The 18,048-nt window shown below is 35.3% G+C and overlaps 1 protein-coding gene across 6 annotated transcripts in view; it reads left to right on the forward strand.

Moving 5' to 3' along the window:
* Positions 1-18,048, forward strand: part of ANKS1B (ankyrin repeat and sterile alpha motif domain containing 1B) — a 1,093,604-nt gene that overhangs the window by 389,625 nt on the left and 685,931 nt on the right. For all 6 annotated transcript variants that reach the window (XM_063076110.1, XM_063076111.1, XM_063076113.1 and 3 more), the window contains exon 10: positions 15,883-16,048. In XM_063076110.1, coding sequence (XP_062932180.1) covers positions 15,883-16,048 — 166 coding nt within the window. The remainder of the gene's footprint in view (positions 1-15,882; positions 16,049-18,048) is intronic.

Here is an 18,048-nt window from a genome sequence, read left to right on the forward strand (position 1 = left end):
TTAACATGGCAGCTGTAGACATGGAAAGGCAAGTGTAGGCCAGTCACGGGACTTGATGATGGACTGGATCATAGGAATCAGGAAATGAGTGGAGTTTCAAAAGATGCAAATGTTGCTGCTCTGCACTGCAAGGATGCTGATAGAGTAATGGTAATGAGGATAGTGGAAAAGCAGGCATGTGGCAAATTCTTATTTTGACAGCTTAAAGATTCCTTCATTTAGCTAACAGTTTCTTAAGCTCCTTGCAGGCATGCAATCATAGGATTAAATGATTAATGGTTGATTTTTGAAGCCAGGGTTTTATGCCATCCAAAGCTGAATATCTTCAGGCGGCCCCCTAAATCACATTAATAAAATAAAATAGAAAAAGTTTTCTAAAATTCTAAAGATATTTCAAAATGTTTATCATGTTAACTTAATTTTCTAACACATGATTCTCTGGGAAAGCAAATGTAGGAACTCGGGGGTTATGTATTCATAGGGTTTAATTACTATGTGTGGAAATGACAGGTTCACAGCCTTGAATGTGTATTAATAGACCAAATGAAAGAGTCTTGGGTTCAAGCACTGCTTGTTGCTTAAAACACAATGCTTTTCTGTCAGCATGTGGGTTCATCATTAGTTTTCAAGTGAATTCCCTCCTTTGTTTTTTCTCAGTCCTTGAGAGAGAAAACAATAAATGAAAAATGAGATGATTTTCAATGAGATGGTCACTTTAATCCATGTAATTGAGAAATATTAATGCTTATGTGGGATCAACGTTATCTGTCTGCACTTTCCCTCACCTGTGAACATTTCTCACTCAGTTCACTTCTGTATGTTCTTCTAATAAGACTGAGACTGGAGGTAGCTGTACATATTTTCATATTGTCATTGCAATATATGTCACTTCAATATTTCAAATAATTATATTATTTATCAATGTTTGTGTTCTTCATGATATTTTAGGGCATTAAGTCAAAGATTTATATCACTTACCTTTATTTGGAAGCTAAAATAAAAATATCTGTCATATTATCATCTTACCTATCTCTGTGGGTAGAGAAATGAATGATTACGAAAGAGTTTTCTTGTAATTAATGTTTCTGTTAAAATAGCATGAGGATAGAAAGCTTGTGGGAGCCCATTCTGGTTTGTCTTCAGATTCTTAAGACTTAATTTTTATTCATCTTAGTCATTTATGTTATTTATTCATTCATTCTTTTGTTAAGCAATTAATTTAATTATCTAACAAATAATTCAATTTTTTGGAGAGCCTACTCTGTATAAGAATTAGGTTTTGTGGATCATAAAAAAAAAACAGTACTAAATGGAGCAATAGCCCACTAGGAAGAAAGAATTTGGATTTAGCTAACAATAAAAATGTCAAGTGTAAATATAGGTCCAAAAAGTACGTGTGTTATGAGATATCGATTTATCCATACAAAAATATTACTGTTATCTTTAGGTTCAGAGAAGAAAGAAAGCCATGTAGACAGGAGTGGTCATGAAATGCTTCATATACTAAGTAGAATTTATGATTGGTTGTGAAAAAGAGAAATTCCACAGGCCTAGAAGAACCCCCAATCCTCAGAAGGGATTATGACTGCATAATCAAAAAGAGGCAGAAATGTGACATTCAGGATGGGGGCTGCTGAGTACATCAGACTTATGGGAGCAAAAGATTTGTGCTGAAAGGTATCCTTGGGGAAATGTTGGAGATTTAAAGGAACAGATTAGTATAAAATTCATATTTTCATTCAACAAATATTTATTGGATAATCATTGTTGTCCTGTGACAGTACTATAATATGAGGGCTATCACAACCCCTACCTTTTAGTAATGGTACAAAGTTGTGTATCTCAAGTGGGGTTCCTGAAAAGGGCTTGCAAATTCATACCAGGCACCAGGCCTTGTCTGTAGATTAAATAAATAATAGATATTACATATTGATATCCATATTTATTATTTTAAAATTTGCATAAATTTTGCTGTGATTAATAAAATAGAAATTCATTGTTGCTTTTTGCCGATGTATTTTTTTCTTCAAACAACAGTATAACTTACCTACTGGAGTCGGGCAAAAAAAGATTCTTTCCCTTGGTTTCATACTTTCACATGGAGAGCCATTGATAGGGCTTCTCTCTGCTCCTACTTATTCCACAGGGAAGTTAACTGACTTGTAAGCTTTGGAGCAGGAACTGGGCATGTGTTACTTATTTCCCTTGTGATCTTCTCACCTTCACAGAGTATGTGAGGTAAGCTTAGCAATAAAGAACTGCTTGACAGACCTGATGCCGGTCTATCTTATTCTGGAGTAGCAGGAGGAAGCCTATATTGCCCTGTGCCTAAGCCAGCATCTGCTTTATCATCATTTAATCCCATTGGCGTGATTCCTTATTTTATTTACACATTGACAAACTTCAGGCCCTGGGTCAAATCCGACCCACTGCAGGCTAAACCTGGCCAAGATTTTCATTTACATATTATATTGGCTGCTTTTGTGCTATAGCAGCTGCATTGAGTAGTTGCAACAGAGACCATGGCCTGCAAAGCCTAAAATGTTTACTATGTGGCCTTTTACAGAAAAGGTTTATTGAGCCCCGGACTCATGTATGATTTGGAGAGCGATTAAAGAAGTTATTTATTGTACTCTCCACATTCTAAGATTAATCTTAACATTTTCATTTAGTAATCCATAAGGAGTTTTACTTTGAAAAAAAAGTCTTAGTATTCAAAATGGTGGAAACCTCAGGTGTAAAAGATGGAGTTGAGTCAGAGATGGGAGTTTGGAGACCATGCCAGTAGCATAGGTATGAACTGATAAAGCTTGAACTCGTTTGGTGATCATGGACATAGAATAGTAGAGATAGGTTTAGGAGTAGTTCTGAAGTATGACAAGTTTATGGAAGCTAATGATTGCTCCTTTACAGGAGTAGTAAGCATGATGAATAGCAGAAAGCAAAGTGCCTGCAATGGTTAGAGCCTAGGTGAACTGGGTGAATAACCTGGGAGCAGTATTTAAGGTGTTTCTCCCTCCATCCATCTGCCTGCCTTGCCTTGACCCTTTAAATCCCACATTCCCTAATGGGAGGAATAAAGGCCCTAAGCTTAGTCACAGTCTCACCCAGGACCCCTCACTAAGATCAGACCTACTTTCCCTTTGACCATCCCTACCAACATTAAACATTTGTCTCTGTGACTTCAACATCAATCTAGCATTTTGTTCTTTTGAACCTGGTGATTCCCTTTGTCTTCCCAATATTTATGCTAAATATCAGTTATTTTTTTAACAGACTGATACGGTTTATCTACTTTCTCCATATACCTGGCTGTGAAGCCCATTTACTTATTTATGTTTGAATATTCAATTATTAATCCATTTATTTGTTCAGTTTTTATTTATTTTTCTAATTATTTGTTTTTGTCTCTTTCCAAAAAAGAACATGAAACACTCGACTCCTCACATTGCAAGGAAAGGCTTTCATACAAATAATCTGGATTTCTTTTCTTTTTGACTATAATTAAAGCTTCCTAGATAATGAACTCCTTAGTCTTTTAGCCTTAAGGTTGTTTCTCATGATGCAGTTTTCTTCTTTGTCCTTTTCTTAGTGAAGTACTTTCTGTTTCTTTTGACTCCTGTGTAGATCGTCTAGGTCTTTTATTGAGAATTCATACTGAGCTGATTCCTATTTTGCTTGGCATTTGGCATGTTTTCAGTTGCATTTATGTGATTCATTAAGGGATTTCACCATTTCCAGTTTTACCTGGGATATGCAAATTTTACAGAATAGTACCAGAAATAAAAATCAAAGTTCATTTATATTTGAAATTGTATCATCACTTTCCTTGGGTGCTATTTAGACTCATAAACTATTTTTTTTCCTTGAATATGATATGTACATGTAGTTTTTAAAAAAAAGATCAAGCAAAACAATAGAGAATATGGTCTCATTCCCCAGTGTTAATCTCCAAGGATTTCTAATCATTTCTTCCAGAAATATTTCATGCATGTATAATGTGTGTTTACTTTATTTTTGCACAAATGTGAACATACATTACATATTCTTCCCTTTGTTTATTTGTTTTAGCTCAACGCACCAATACTGGCACACTAATCTCATTTTTTAAATGACTAAATAGTAATAATGGCTATATTTATCGACCACTTAGGCACTTAAACATTACACTAAGAACGTTATGAAATGTATTTCATTTTCATTCAAAATTATTTATCTAATTTATTATTTCTTTCAGAACTACCAACAAAACTTAGAAGTACATACTATTAGGATTCTAATTTTTCAGATGAGGAAACTGTAAGACTTTGCCAAGGCAACTTTGCTAATTAGTAAAGGGAGGGCTGGAATTCTGACTCTAGGGCTCATACTGTTTAACTATTCTTCCAGAGTTTTTGAAGTGTATTTCACCAAACATTTGCATCAAAATGACCTTGGATACTTGTAAAACATAGATCTCCAGGCCTACCAGAGATTCTGATTTAGTAAGAATTTGGAGGAGAGCTACAAATCTGCATTATTAATAAGTGATCCAAGTGGATTTTATGTAGTCTAAAGTCTGTGGACCTCTACATTATACAATATTGCCTGTTTATGTGAATATGTGTTTATTAAACAATCTTTTTTTCTCACTTTTTTTTTATCACTGAAACATAGTGATTATACATATCTGTGGGGTACAGAGTTGAATGTCAATACCTGTATACAATGTACGGTGATCAAGTCAGGGTAATTAGCATATTCATCATTATGAAACAGTTTTTTTGTGTGTTGAGGATATTTGATCTCTTCTAGTCATTTGATAACATGCAATAAATGTTAAGTACAGATGCCTAGCTTGTCTGTACATCAATTGAACTTATTTTTCCTAACTAGTTGTTATTAAACAATCTTTTAAAGGTGGATCTAACAATAATTTCTTATCCTTTAATATTATAAACATTGCTTCAGTGCAAATCCTTAAAAGTAAAATTTTATTTGTATTTACAAGTTTAGTTGTAGATAAGATTTCTAGAAGTTGAATTCCCGGGTCAAAGTGTATATGTGTTTAAAATTTTGGCAGCTATTATGCTTTTGAGAATTTTATCAAGAACAGAGATAACGCCCTTTTCCTTGCTAGTTTCTAATTAATTTTTTTCCAAGGAGTAAAGATTTTGGAACACTGAAAGAGATTAGTCAAAAGTTTTTAAGCCAGTTCTTTTTATTTATTTATTTTTTTACCTTGTATTAGTTTGCTAGGGCTGCTGTAACAAGTACCACAAACTGTGTGCCTTAAACAACAGAAATTTATTGTCCCACAGTTCTGGAGCCTAGAAGGTCAAAAATAAAGTATCAGCAGGGTTGGTTCCTCTTGAGGGCTGTAAGACAGAATCTGTTCCATGCCTCTCCTCTAGCTGCTGGTTTTCTGGAAATCTTTGGCATTCCTTGGCTTGTGGAAGCATAACTCCAATCTTCATATGGCGTTTTCTCTGTGTACATGACTGTCTCCAAATTTCCTGTTTATAAGGACACCAGTCATTGGATGAGAGGCCCACCATAATAACCTCATCTTAATTTAACTAATTACATCTGCAGTGACTCTCTTCCCAAATAAGGCTGCATTCTGAGGTACTGGGGGTTAGGACTTTGACACATGAATTTTGAAGGGACCCAATTCAACCCATAACATACCCAAAGTAACATTCTTAGACAGCACTTACACTGGCTTCTCAGCACTTTGCTGGTGAGATTTCTGCTTTGGTTTCAAATGTTTAATTGGCACCTCCAATTTTAAAATGGCTGACCAACAGAGGCTTAGCTAAGAATCAAGCTCTATGAGCATTTATTGATAACTTTGTCCAAAGGGCGATGATATCCTGACAGCCATTTACAACTCAGATGATTAGTATTAACTAGATCTGACTAAAGTTTTTATCATTCATGCCACTAGGAGGCAGGCTTTCCTCCAACCGATCCCCCATCCCCATCTCATTATTTATTATAAACATACAGAGCAGCAAGTATACACAAGTTTTTTAGATAGTGAGAGTGATGAGTATGCATTGCATGTAAATGGTGCCTTGAAGTACGCTAGAAATGATGATGATAGTTTATTAGTCTCACCTGTTCCCAGGTGAAGGAAAATTTTAACATGGCAAAAGTCCTGAAGTCCATGCTATCTAAAGATCTACTTTCTAAAGTTCTAATAATAATTGACAAATTAGCCTGAAAGAGGTTTATATCAATTCACACTTTGACTAATGGTATGTTAGTCAAAAAGTGCCCATTTTTCCAAACCCTTGCTAATACCATAGCAATTTGATCAAGAATGCTATGTCATGTGTTGCTTTAATTTACATATATTTAATTATAAATGAGGTTGAGCATCTTTTCACATAAGAAATTTCTAGCTATTTTTCATGAATTGCTCCTATCCTTTGCCCATTTTCCCCCTTAAGATGATGATTTCTTTCATCTCACTTTAGATTCTCTTCATATGAGTAGGCAAAGAAATTTTTGAAATTTTCCATTTGTCTCAATTTTTATGATATTTTAGTGGCTTTATAGAAATTTAATATTTTTATGTACTCAAATGAATCAGTCTTTTTCTTTATAGCTCTGGTGATGCGTTTGATTATAACTTCTGGTCAAAGGTCATTCTTATTTTGAGATTATTATAACACGTATATTAACTTATTATTTAAATCTTTATCTGGAATTAATTTTGGTATAAGGAATGTAGTATTAATTCAGGTTTATTATTTCTTTCCAAATGACTAGTCAGTGATCTCACTGCTCACTGGCAATTTTTATATAATCCATTGTCTTTCTACTGATCTCAAGTACCACCTTCATAATGCAATAGATTTCTGCAACCATTGGAGTTTTGGTATTTTTTTATTTTATTTTTTTTTTTTAGTATCTCTTCTATTTTTGCCTTTCAATTATTGTACCAGAACCATTTATAGTTTATATAATATCTGATAAAGGCTGGTCTCCAACCCATCCATTACTTTTCTCTTTTCAAATTGATACCAGGTTACTGTCACATGTTTATTTTTTCAAATGCACTTTAGGAGTACTTGCCAAGATCCAAGATGGAGTGCAAGAGAAACTATTGCAATAGTACTGCATTAAATTTAAGATTGAGAAAGAATCACCATCTTTAAAATATTGAGTCATATTACAAAATAACAAGGTATATTTTTCCACTGGAGTCCAGTTTTATGTCCCTTTCTAAGCCAATGCCTCCCTATGTGATGCCTTCTGCTGATGTGTTAGTGTATTTATTTCCTATTGCTGCTGTAACAAATTACTACAAATTTAGTAGATTAAAAAGCAACACAAATTTATTATTTTATAGTTCTAGAGGTCCAACATAGTTCCACCAGGCTAAAATAAAAAAAGAGCTGCTTTCCTTCCTGGAGGCTCTAGGAGAGAATCTATGTTCTTGCCTTTTCCAGCTTCTGTGAGCTGCCCACATTCCTTGGCTCGTGACTGTCTTCTAGCTCCAAAGCCAGCAATAGTGTTAGAATCTCTCACATTGCATCACTCTGACACTGACTCTCTCTTCTGTCTTCTGCTTATAAGAACCTTTCTGATTACATTGGGGTGCCTGGATAATCCAGAAAGATATTCAAGTCTCAAAATCCTTAACTTACATCTGCAAAGTTAATATAATATACTCATAAGTTCCGAAAGTTAGGACGTGGATATCTTTAGGAGGCCATTATTCTACTTACCACTGTTATCAGTGCTCCTTTCCTTAGGGTTGCCCTACTGTTGTTCATTCTTTCCTCCCAACCAAAGTCTTATTTATTTATTTATAATGATTTTTTTCTTATTATTTTAGATTTATGTTGTGATTTTCCTTATTTGAATGTCATCATAAATCATTAGGGAATACTTTAAAAAAAAATTGTGGGAACATGTCAGAGTAGTCAGACCATTTCCAGAAGCTTTTACTTACTTTGAGTCATTTGGAATTGTGAGTCATCTTTAAATTCAAAAGAGCCATAAACCCCCACTTCCTTGTGTTAGTGTTACTTCCCCCATTATCAGAAAAAGAATTTCAGGGAGTAGTGAAAGCATGCAGGTAGCTTGCATCATAGTACTAACACAATACTTCTATTCCAACTGTCTTATTTACCTAGCATCTTAAAACTCGTGTAATTCAAACCACCGTCTTCTATACTCAGGAGGTACCTTGTGTTGATCAGGCTAGGCTTACAGATCCAGAGGTAGAGAGCCTGCTACTTGCTAAGCAGCCAATTTCGTACTGGGAAGCTCTAATGGTTAGAAATCTCATTTTGAGCTGAAATCTCTCCATCTGCACTGTTTCTACCCCCTTTCAGATAGAGAACGATTCTAATCGCTGTTACACCTTTCGTATATTTGTGATATGTGCTTCGCTGCACCTTTCCTCTTTCAGTCTTTTCTCTCATGACATATGTCTAATGTTCATCCATGTCCAGAGAGAACAGTTCATTTCATCTTTTCTCCTCCCCAAATATTGGTCCCAGCACCGGGCTAAGTGCGCCAGGTATGGTCTCCCTGTAGTGTGGGTTAAGCTACTTCAGTTTCCCCATGTGGCTAAGAACAGAGCTTTGCCAGGAGGCGAGTTCATTGAGATGCCCTTCAAAGTAGTCTAGAAAAGCCTCTAGGTTACCTTGTTTCTGATTTTTAAAAAAATATATCACGGGTACTTTAGAGAAACAACGATGCCCGCCTCCGGGTTCCTGATTGTTGCTAAGGTCTTTCATAAGTCAGGAGGCCAAGTCTTCCTCAGCTTTGATGAATAAAGTCTTGCATTACCTCACTAAAGGACAGTCAGCATAATCCAGTTAGCCTGTCTTCTAAGAAATCACTAAACCAGATTATCCGCAATACTAATTAGCACAGAAGAAGGGAGGCTTGTCACTTTTGCTAGTCTGAATATCATACTTGTATTAAATCAGCCAATGTCATTATGTCTTTATCTGCTATATTACACTCTGACTCACTGCACTGTCAGCTGTAACTCCTAATTCTTTTTTCATGGTATTGCTAATCCACATACTCCCATGATGAATTTTTATAAGTCATTTCTGTGCTGAAGCATAGCACCTCATATTTAGTCACTAATAAACTTTGACTTGTTAGCTTCAGCCCACACCGATGGTTTGAAACTTTTATAGAAACAGTGTAAACAACATATGAAAGTGTATTGTATAGACTTCTTATTGCTGATGTTGATTTCTTGAGGGGCACAATGTTCTGTTAATTTTTTCATGCTCTCAGAATGCATTGCTAGTCATTTTGAAGCAGCACTATTTGGCCACACATTGCACAATCGACTGCAACAGGTAGGATGAAGAAGGGTAAGTAAGCCATCAAAGCTTGTCATTTTCTCAGGATCTAAGTCAGGCGGTACAGGGCCTTAGAGACCGGTTTAGGATTCAGTCACCAGACATCAGTCCCTTGGAAGAGATCTGGCAAAGACCAAGACAGAGAATACAATCCTAAACATACTACCATGGTAAAAATTTAAGCACAGAAGTCTAAGATCCAGAACCAGCCATTAGAAAACAGATTGAGGCCAAAGTTCAAGAAAAAAGCACTAAAAACTGCTAATCAAATTGGAGCCCAGTATTGCTCTACTAGGTACAGTGGAGCCTTCAAGCTGAGTCACAAATTGTTAGGCCACTGTTCTTTTAATCACTCTTGCCCATTACCAGGATTAACCATCAAGGATATGTTGGCAATTAATCTGTGTATTAAGACCAAGGTTTTCTATTGTACGAAAGAGGGTTTGCAAAGGCTTGAAGGTTGACAGGGCCCGATACTACCTAGTAATGTGCAGTTTCTTCTTTCTCTTATTTTTGATAATAAAGATCTGTTCATAGTCCTTTTTATCTATGATACCATCACATGAATACTAGATTTGCAGTCACAAGATTTAGGTTGGAGCCCTGACACTTCCATTAACCAGATGCTTACTATTGGACAAATCACTTGATAATTCCAAGCTTAGTTTCTGGATAGGGATAATAGTAACATTGGCAGGATTGTTGTGAGGGCTAAACGAGAACCACTGGGTGAATGAAATACCGTTCACTTTGCAGACTATTAAACACTTTACAGATTTAAGTCGCAATTCTTCCTACAATGATTTCATACAGTGAATCTATGATAGTTTTTGAAAGACATTGTTTCAGACTTCATTCAACAAGTGTGCATTAAGTGCATACTATGTGAAGAAGATAGTCATGCTTCTTGTCCCTATGGTGCTTTAATTCTAGTGGAGGATGCAGGCCATGAAATACTAATTGAAATATTAATTATTTTATGTATTTATTATTTCAGCATATATTTATACAGACCTACTACGAGTATTGAACTTTACTAGGTTCTAGATAAGCCCATCTTTAGGAATTAACTCAATTTATCTTATTGATCAATGGGATTACATTTAAACTTATTAAACAATAAACTTGGTTTATTCTTCCTGATCTTGTTATTTGGATGAGCTTATTATCTGGGTCATTAATGCTTTTAACAAAATCATTCGGCATGGAAACAGATACTGTGAGAGAGAGACCATGTTAAATATTTAAAAGGAACCAACATACACTATGACTATAGTATTCCGTAATTCTCCCATCAAATAAAGTTATGATGAAAGGAAATGAGTTTATTTTGACATTACTTACTCTTCGTAACCTCATGCTAGTGTTTGAAAGTGAATTAATTGGGAGAGAAGTAGGATGAGACAAGGAGACTAGGTTGGAAGTTGTTTTAGCAGTTCGAGTAAGGTGTGTTGGTGATCTGGACTAGGGTGGTAGCAGAGGTAGAGAGAAACACATGTGTTTGAGATATCATTCAGTGGTAAAGTATAGGACTTGAGGATTAATTGGGAATGATGTTGAAGAAGAATGAGACGTGAAGGATAGCCCCCTAGTTTGACTGACTGGGTGTATGGAAGAACTGTTTGCTGACAGGGAACAAAGAGCAAGGGAATGATTTGAGGAGAACTTGACGAAATGTTTAAAGATTGTTTTTGAAAAATAAATATGAGTATAATCATGATGCTTTCACAAAGATAAATAGGAGGAGAGACTTATCCTACTAGAAAGTGAAATCAGTTTAAAGGCTCTGGTAATGAAGACAGTATGATTCTGGTACTAGAATAGACTGACATATGGAACCATTAGAAAGTTCAGAAATGGATTCAATTATATGTAAACATATGGTATATACCTTTTTGTCACAGGAATTATACTTCAAAATAAATAGTTGAACATGTAAACAAATATGTATAACAAGAATATTTCTTTAAAAGCAAAATATTGAAATTTCAATATGATGGTATTAACTAAATAAATTATGACCATGTGTACCTTGGTACCTAACCTTAAGTTTATCGTGCAGACATATTTGTCATTGAAAAGAAATCACAATGTATTCTTAGAACTAAATATCAGATTAGGAAATATTATTTATAATACCTTATTTATGTATAATGTCTTTATAAGATTTACAGAAAATCCCTTAAATCCTCATCTCACTTTGGGTAGGAAAATGCAATGCCCTCCTCAAGATTCTATAGACTCTTACAGGGCAAACAATTTTAGTTCTCATGATCACCTCTTGCTGAAGATTTCTGTTTATGGAGAACTCTTGATTTCATTCAATTTTCTCATCTGGTGTCTAGTCTTGCCTCTGCCCCATAACTACTGGAATAGGTAGCATAACCCTGGTTACTTGTACCAAGAGACTTTGCACAGGAAAATTCATAGCCTCATTTTCCTAAGTAACAAAACACCTGAGAAACATTTAAAAGTTCATTGTCAGGAAACTGTGTAAATGAATTGTGATATGCCTGTTCAGTGGACTCCTGTACAACACTGAAAACAAGTGAAACTCAGAAACGTAATAGTGATTTTTAAAAGATCACCGAAGAATGAGGACATTTTATACTATATATAGTGCATGAAGTTCAAAAAGATACAGTACTAAAAATTTATTCTTTATTGAACCTTACGTATGTAGTTAAATTTTAACAACAATCCAGAGAATTATAAACAAAAGGTTCAGAACAGCATTTAGCCCTGGCAGGGGAGGGAGAGGGATGGGACTGGAAAGGGAAACATGGAGTCAGGGTGGGGGGTGGGTTTCAATAACACAGTGGTAATGTCCTGTTTTTTAAATGGCATAGTGGACGCACTTGGATCGATTTTATTTTTTATTATATTGCATATCCTCTTTTGAGGGATATTTGTCAAGTATTTTGTTGAATGCCCCTCTTTTTTGACAATATGAAATGCTTGGTTACAAAAGCATAATTTCACTATCTTTGTTTTACCATCTCCTTCCCTTGGAGGCTTTCCACCTTCCATAAGGAAGCCAGGTCTACAAAGACTTCTATTCCAATGAAAAAGTATCGCACTCTTTATATAGTCATGTATCACTTAGCAATGGGGATACGTGCTGAGAAATGCATCATTAGGCGATTTTGACATTTTGCAAACATCAGAGAGTACTTAGACAAACCTAGATGGTATCGCCTACTATGCACCTAGGCTCTGTAGTATAGCCTATGGCTCCTAGGCTACAAACCCATACAGCATGATACTGCACTGAATACTGTATGCAATTGTAACACAATGGTAAATATTTGAGTATATAACTATATCTAAACATGGAAAAGGTACAGTAAAAATACGGTGTAAAATATAAAAATTATTACATCTTTATAGGGCACTTATCATGAAGGAACTTGCTGGACTGCTCTGGGTGAGTCACTGAGTGAGTGGTGAGCAGATGTGACATTACTGTACAATACTGTAGATTTATAAACACTGTATACTTAGGCTACACTAAATTTATAAACAAAAAAAGTAAAGCAATTGTGCTACAATGTTGCAACAGCTACAGTGTCACTAGGCGATAATTATACCTCTGTTATAATCTTATGGTACCACCATTGTATATGTGGTCCGTCTTTGACAGAAACGTCATTATGTGACACGACTGTAGTTTAAAATATTTTTTATTTTCTTTACACACACCCACATGTCAACAAATACATCTGCAGAGGGAAACAGTCTGGAAGGATGTACATGAAAATGTTATCATTAGTTACCTCAGTGTGTTGGATTTTCATGTGAATTCTTTTTCTATTTCTTTATATTTTCTAATTTTTCTCTAATTACTGTACATACTTCCTTTTTAAGGAGAGAAGCAAATTTACTCACTTTAAGGGGCTGAATTTCAAAGTAGTTTTCAAGGCTTTTAAAATCCTGATAATTATTCATAGACACAGTAAAATTTCAACTTAACCAAATCCATGGGTATTCTAATTAATTTAATTTCAAGATGAATGAGGGTTTTAGCTGGAGGCTTTTTTCATAGATTCTTTACAATCTTATTGTTTTTTCACTTTTGATATGCAAAGCAATAAACAATAAACCAACAGAAAGGCAAAATAATTTACATTTCAAAAAGGCATAATCACTTCCTTAACTGATAGTTAGATTTGTTTAAATTGGTAGTAGGACACTAGAGACTGTTCAGTTGATCAATAAATATTTATTGGGCACCTACTATGTGATAGGACCTGCATGAGATTCTGGGGATAGAGTAGTGAGCAAGACACACTCCAGCCTTCATGCAGCTGAGACATCTGGTGTATTCACTGTACAAGGTGTTTCATCCACAATTTTATCAACAGAATTCTGTGCAAGATTTCTAGTAATGATGAGTTTCTTGTGTTGCTTTCTAGTACTATTTGTTAGCTAATTATATTGTTAGTGCATTTTTTATTTTAAAAGTAAGTGATATCACTAATTCATGAGAAATTATTTTTTGTGTAGACTCAGTTTGTCCTCTTTGACTTATAAACTTGGTCCTTGTTTTGCATTTAAGAGCCTTAGATCGCTTCTCCACCTTATGGCTAAGATCAAGTGTAAGAGCTTTAGAGTAAATCTACTGCAGCAACTTCTCTTCTCCAACCCCCACTGTGGGATAGCTCTTGAGGGATGGCCTTTCAAATGTGTTGAGAAAACTATCATGTGGCTGTAAGGCTTTTGTGATAGAACGCTGCAGTTCCTTTCATCTTTTCTTCTCTGACATGGTTTTTAAATTATATACCATCCTGATTGCTTTCCTTTGGATGCTTTCTACTTTGTCACCCTTTGTTGTTGAAAATAAATTACTCCCAATTTCCTGCTTTCAGTAGAGTGAACATAATTGACTCTTTGATGTGTGAGGGTCTGGTAAGGTCTGAAAGCAATTATACTGACCTTGAATTCTACTGTACTGTAAATATCATTATAGAAAAAATAGGTGCTCATACTAAATCTTTATTAACTGTTCAATATATTTTGGAGAATTTTTTGAAAGTATGAGTTTATGTTTTTCTTATTTGTCTTTTTCTCTATAGTGAAGTATACTTTATGAAGATAGCAGATATAGACGGTCCTCAAATTAATGATGGTTTGACTTACAATTTTCCGATTTTATGATGGTGCAAAAGAGATAAACATTCAGTAGAAACTATACTTCACATTTTGAATTTTTATCTTTTCCTGGGCTAGCAATATGTGGTACATTACCCTCTCGTGATGCTGGGCAGAGGTGGCAGGCTGCAGTTCCCAGTCAGCCACATGATCATGAGGGTAACTGATACTCTTCAGTGTACTGCGTTGCCAGATGATTTTGCCAACTGTAGGCTGATGTAAGTGGGCTGGGGACATTTAAAGTAGGCTAGGCTAAGCTGTAATTTTTGGTAGATTAGGTGTATTAAATGCACCCAGACATAACCCCATTATAAGTGAAGGAACATCTGCATAAAAAATAAAACATGATTAATTGTGAAATTCATCATGCAGATAATGTTTCTTTCTTCTCCAGTAGACTGTGAACTTCCTGAGAGCAATGATATGTTGTCTTAGTTTTAAAAAATCTTTAGCACTTAGCACAATTCTAGATATATAGATAGATATAATAGATGCCTAATAAATATTTGTTAACTAAAGAATGGCTTATGTTCAAGAAATTAAGATTTTATATAATGCAATGAATTCCAATTTTTAGAATAGATTGAAGAATCAGTAATACAGATTTGTACCTCAATTTTATCCTAACCTGAACAGAGTGACCTTAGTACTAGTATATTAATTACAGTATTCACAAAGAAAAATATTAGTATGTTGTAGGTAATATGTTTAATTCTAAATGACTGAAAACGCAATTAGCAATGGCTCAAACTGTAAGAATGTTATTATTCACTTAAGAAGCTTGGAGAAACTGGTCCTGGGTCTACTCGAGCAGCTCAGTGATATCATCAAGTCCCAAGTTCTTTTGATCCTTCTGTGGCCATTCTTGGCTTGTTACCTTTTTGATATTAGGCTTATTATTGCCTTATGGTCACAAAATGCCTGCTGCAACTCCAGATATCAAAACTGCATCCAGAGAGAGCAGTCTGGCATTGGCCTTAACTCTGAGTCTCCTTGCAAGCTTCTCTTGGGAAAAATATTTTTCCAGAAGCTTCCCAGCAAACTTTCCCTTGTATCTAACTAGCCAAAGTTGAGTCATATGGCTATCTGTAGGAGGCAGGCAAAGGATTGTTGATTAGTTAAAGAGTTTATGCCACAACTAGAAAATAGATATGTATTACAAGAAGAGGGCAGGACCTCTACGAGTGCAGTAATAAATTTATGGGAACCAGATTATAAGAACACTTTTAAAATTTTCAGTGGTGATATTGGGGTTACACAATTGTATAACTTATCCAAACAGATGCATTATTGGCTCTAGATCATTTTTAGAAGAACTGATGAACCTGATTATCTTTTCTAGTTTTTATAAAATAAACAAAGCTGTGTCTTTATCACAAAGCTATTTTTGTTTTCTCCTTTCCAGGAATCCTATCCAAAAAAAAGGAATTATACTATGGAAATTGTACCATCTACTTCTCTGGATACATTTTCTTCAGAAAATGAAAACTTTCTTTGTGATCTCATGGACACAGCTGTTACAAAGAAACCTTGCTCCTTAGAGATCGCAAGGGCACCTTCTCCAAGAACTGGTAATACTGCTCACTCACAATTGGACCAATTCAATTTGCATGCTTGTATATGTGAAAATGTATTATGAATATTTTGATTTTACACTATATTGCCAAAACAAAAGTGCCCTGATGTAGTCTCAATAATCATTTTTGCATTTGAAGTGAATCCAGTTAAGTCAGATCATTTTTGATATGAAGTCTTTAACTTTCTGGAAGAGCCCTCATGGGAGTAGTACTGCCTTGATGAAGATATTCTGAAACCTTTTAATAGAGAAAAACTCTGTAGGTGAGATACATGTTCTATTTGGGTCCTTTAGGACTTTATAGCCAATTCGGTAGCAAGAGTCTTCTTATATACTTTTCTGCATCCTATCTGCTGCCAAATTATCAAAGTGTACTTAGCTTGTCTATTTTATGCCTTTTATGGCATTTTCAGTTCCATTATTTATTTATTCGCGTTACTGCTAACGAAGAAGACAAGACAAATATTATTCCTATTTTACTGGGAATTTTACAAAGAAATTTGAGCTGTGTCTTATTTAGGATCAATAAGTGGTGGGCCTTGTTAGGTTTGGTGAGGTGAAGAAAAGGGAGACCTGAGCCAGGTGCTATTTCAGCCAAGAAGCTTTATTCCACCAGCATGGAGGGGAGACTGAGTCAGATCAGCTCCCACCCCCATACAGACTAAAAAGGTTTTATAAGGTTTGAATTAGAGGATGGGCCTGGGGTGGTCATTTTTGCATAAGAATCTGTTTTGCACAAATTCTGGTTTTTCTCCGAAAGCAAGGGGATATGGGGTGGAAAGTTAATTAACATGAGATATGGAAGGGCAAGTGGGCAACAGGGTGGAAAGTTGCTCCGCATGGTTGTGCTGATGGTAAGCCAGCCATGAGGCCCAATAGGCCGGTACTTGGATGTGGATTTTTGACTACCATCATATTTGCTTTCTGTTACTTCACCACTGCCCTGAAGAAAGAATACAGGGTCATTACATGAAAACTAATGAAAGAGAAAAGTTCCAAGTGGGTGGTCAGTATATTCAATGCTGAAAAGCAGTTGTGAGAAAAGTTCTAAAGAGAGGCTTTTTTTGGTTTGGTAATCCAATTTCTGCTTACTTTTGAATAGTAAATTTTAGAAGTGATGTAGTAAAAGCAGATTTCAGGAAGTTAACGGTGAGAAATGGGGATTAAGAAAATGGGAGTGGAAAATACCAATTACTCTTTCAAGAAGGTTAGAAGAGGAATGATGGTAACATGAGAAGAAAGCAGGTACAGAGAGAAATGGCTCATTTATTTTAGGATATGTAAGACTTGGTCAAGTTTAAAGGTTGAAGGAACTTTCTGGTAAAGCAAGCTGTTGAAGATGAAGAATGAAAACAGAGAACAAGAATGGGTAGAAGTTAAAACTGAGCTAGTCTAAGAAAACACAGACGTTGCTTTCCCAGGGAAGAGAGAGAATAAAGTATGGTTATGAATACAGAGAAATTCTAAAATATGTATTTCCAAATGGATTCAATTTCTGAGTAAGATAAAAAGTCATTGGCTGAAAGGAAGAGCTAGATTTTGAGAAGGGTTAAAGGAAAATTCAGAAAACCCCTTTATAATAATAGGTTAGGGATTTTTATAGAAGTAAACAGATTTTTGAGCAGGACCAAGGCTAGGGTGTTGTGTGAATCATAAACATACAGAAGAAAGATTTCTCAGATGAGCTAAGAGCATAGTAATGAAAACAGTTAAAATTTATTGAGTGTTTGCTATGTGCAGGAACTATTTTAAGAGCTCTATATGCGTTATTTCATATGATTTTGATAAGATTGTGAGGTACTAATATCATTATTCCCATTTAACAGATGAGGAAGCCAAGGCACTGAAACATTAGGTTCCCTCCCAAGGTCACATGTTAGTAAAGGATTCTCTGAGACTTGTACTTGGGTTGTCCAACTTGTGCTCTTAAACACTGTGCTATAGTTCTGCATTATATGAGAGGATAAGGTAGAGTAGAAATTGTGAACCAGGTAC

This window comes from Cynocephalus volans, chromosome 12 (assembly GCF_027409185.1).
Source record: "Cynocephalus volans isolate mCynVol1 chromosome 12, mCynVol1.pri, whole genome shotgun sequence".
Lineage (NCBI taxonomy): Eukaryota > Metazoa > Chordata > Mammalia > Dermoptera > Cynocephalidae > Cynocephalus > Cynocephalus volans.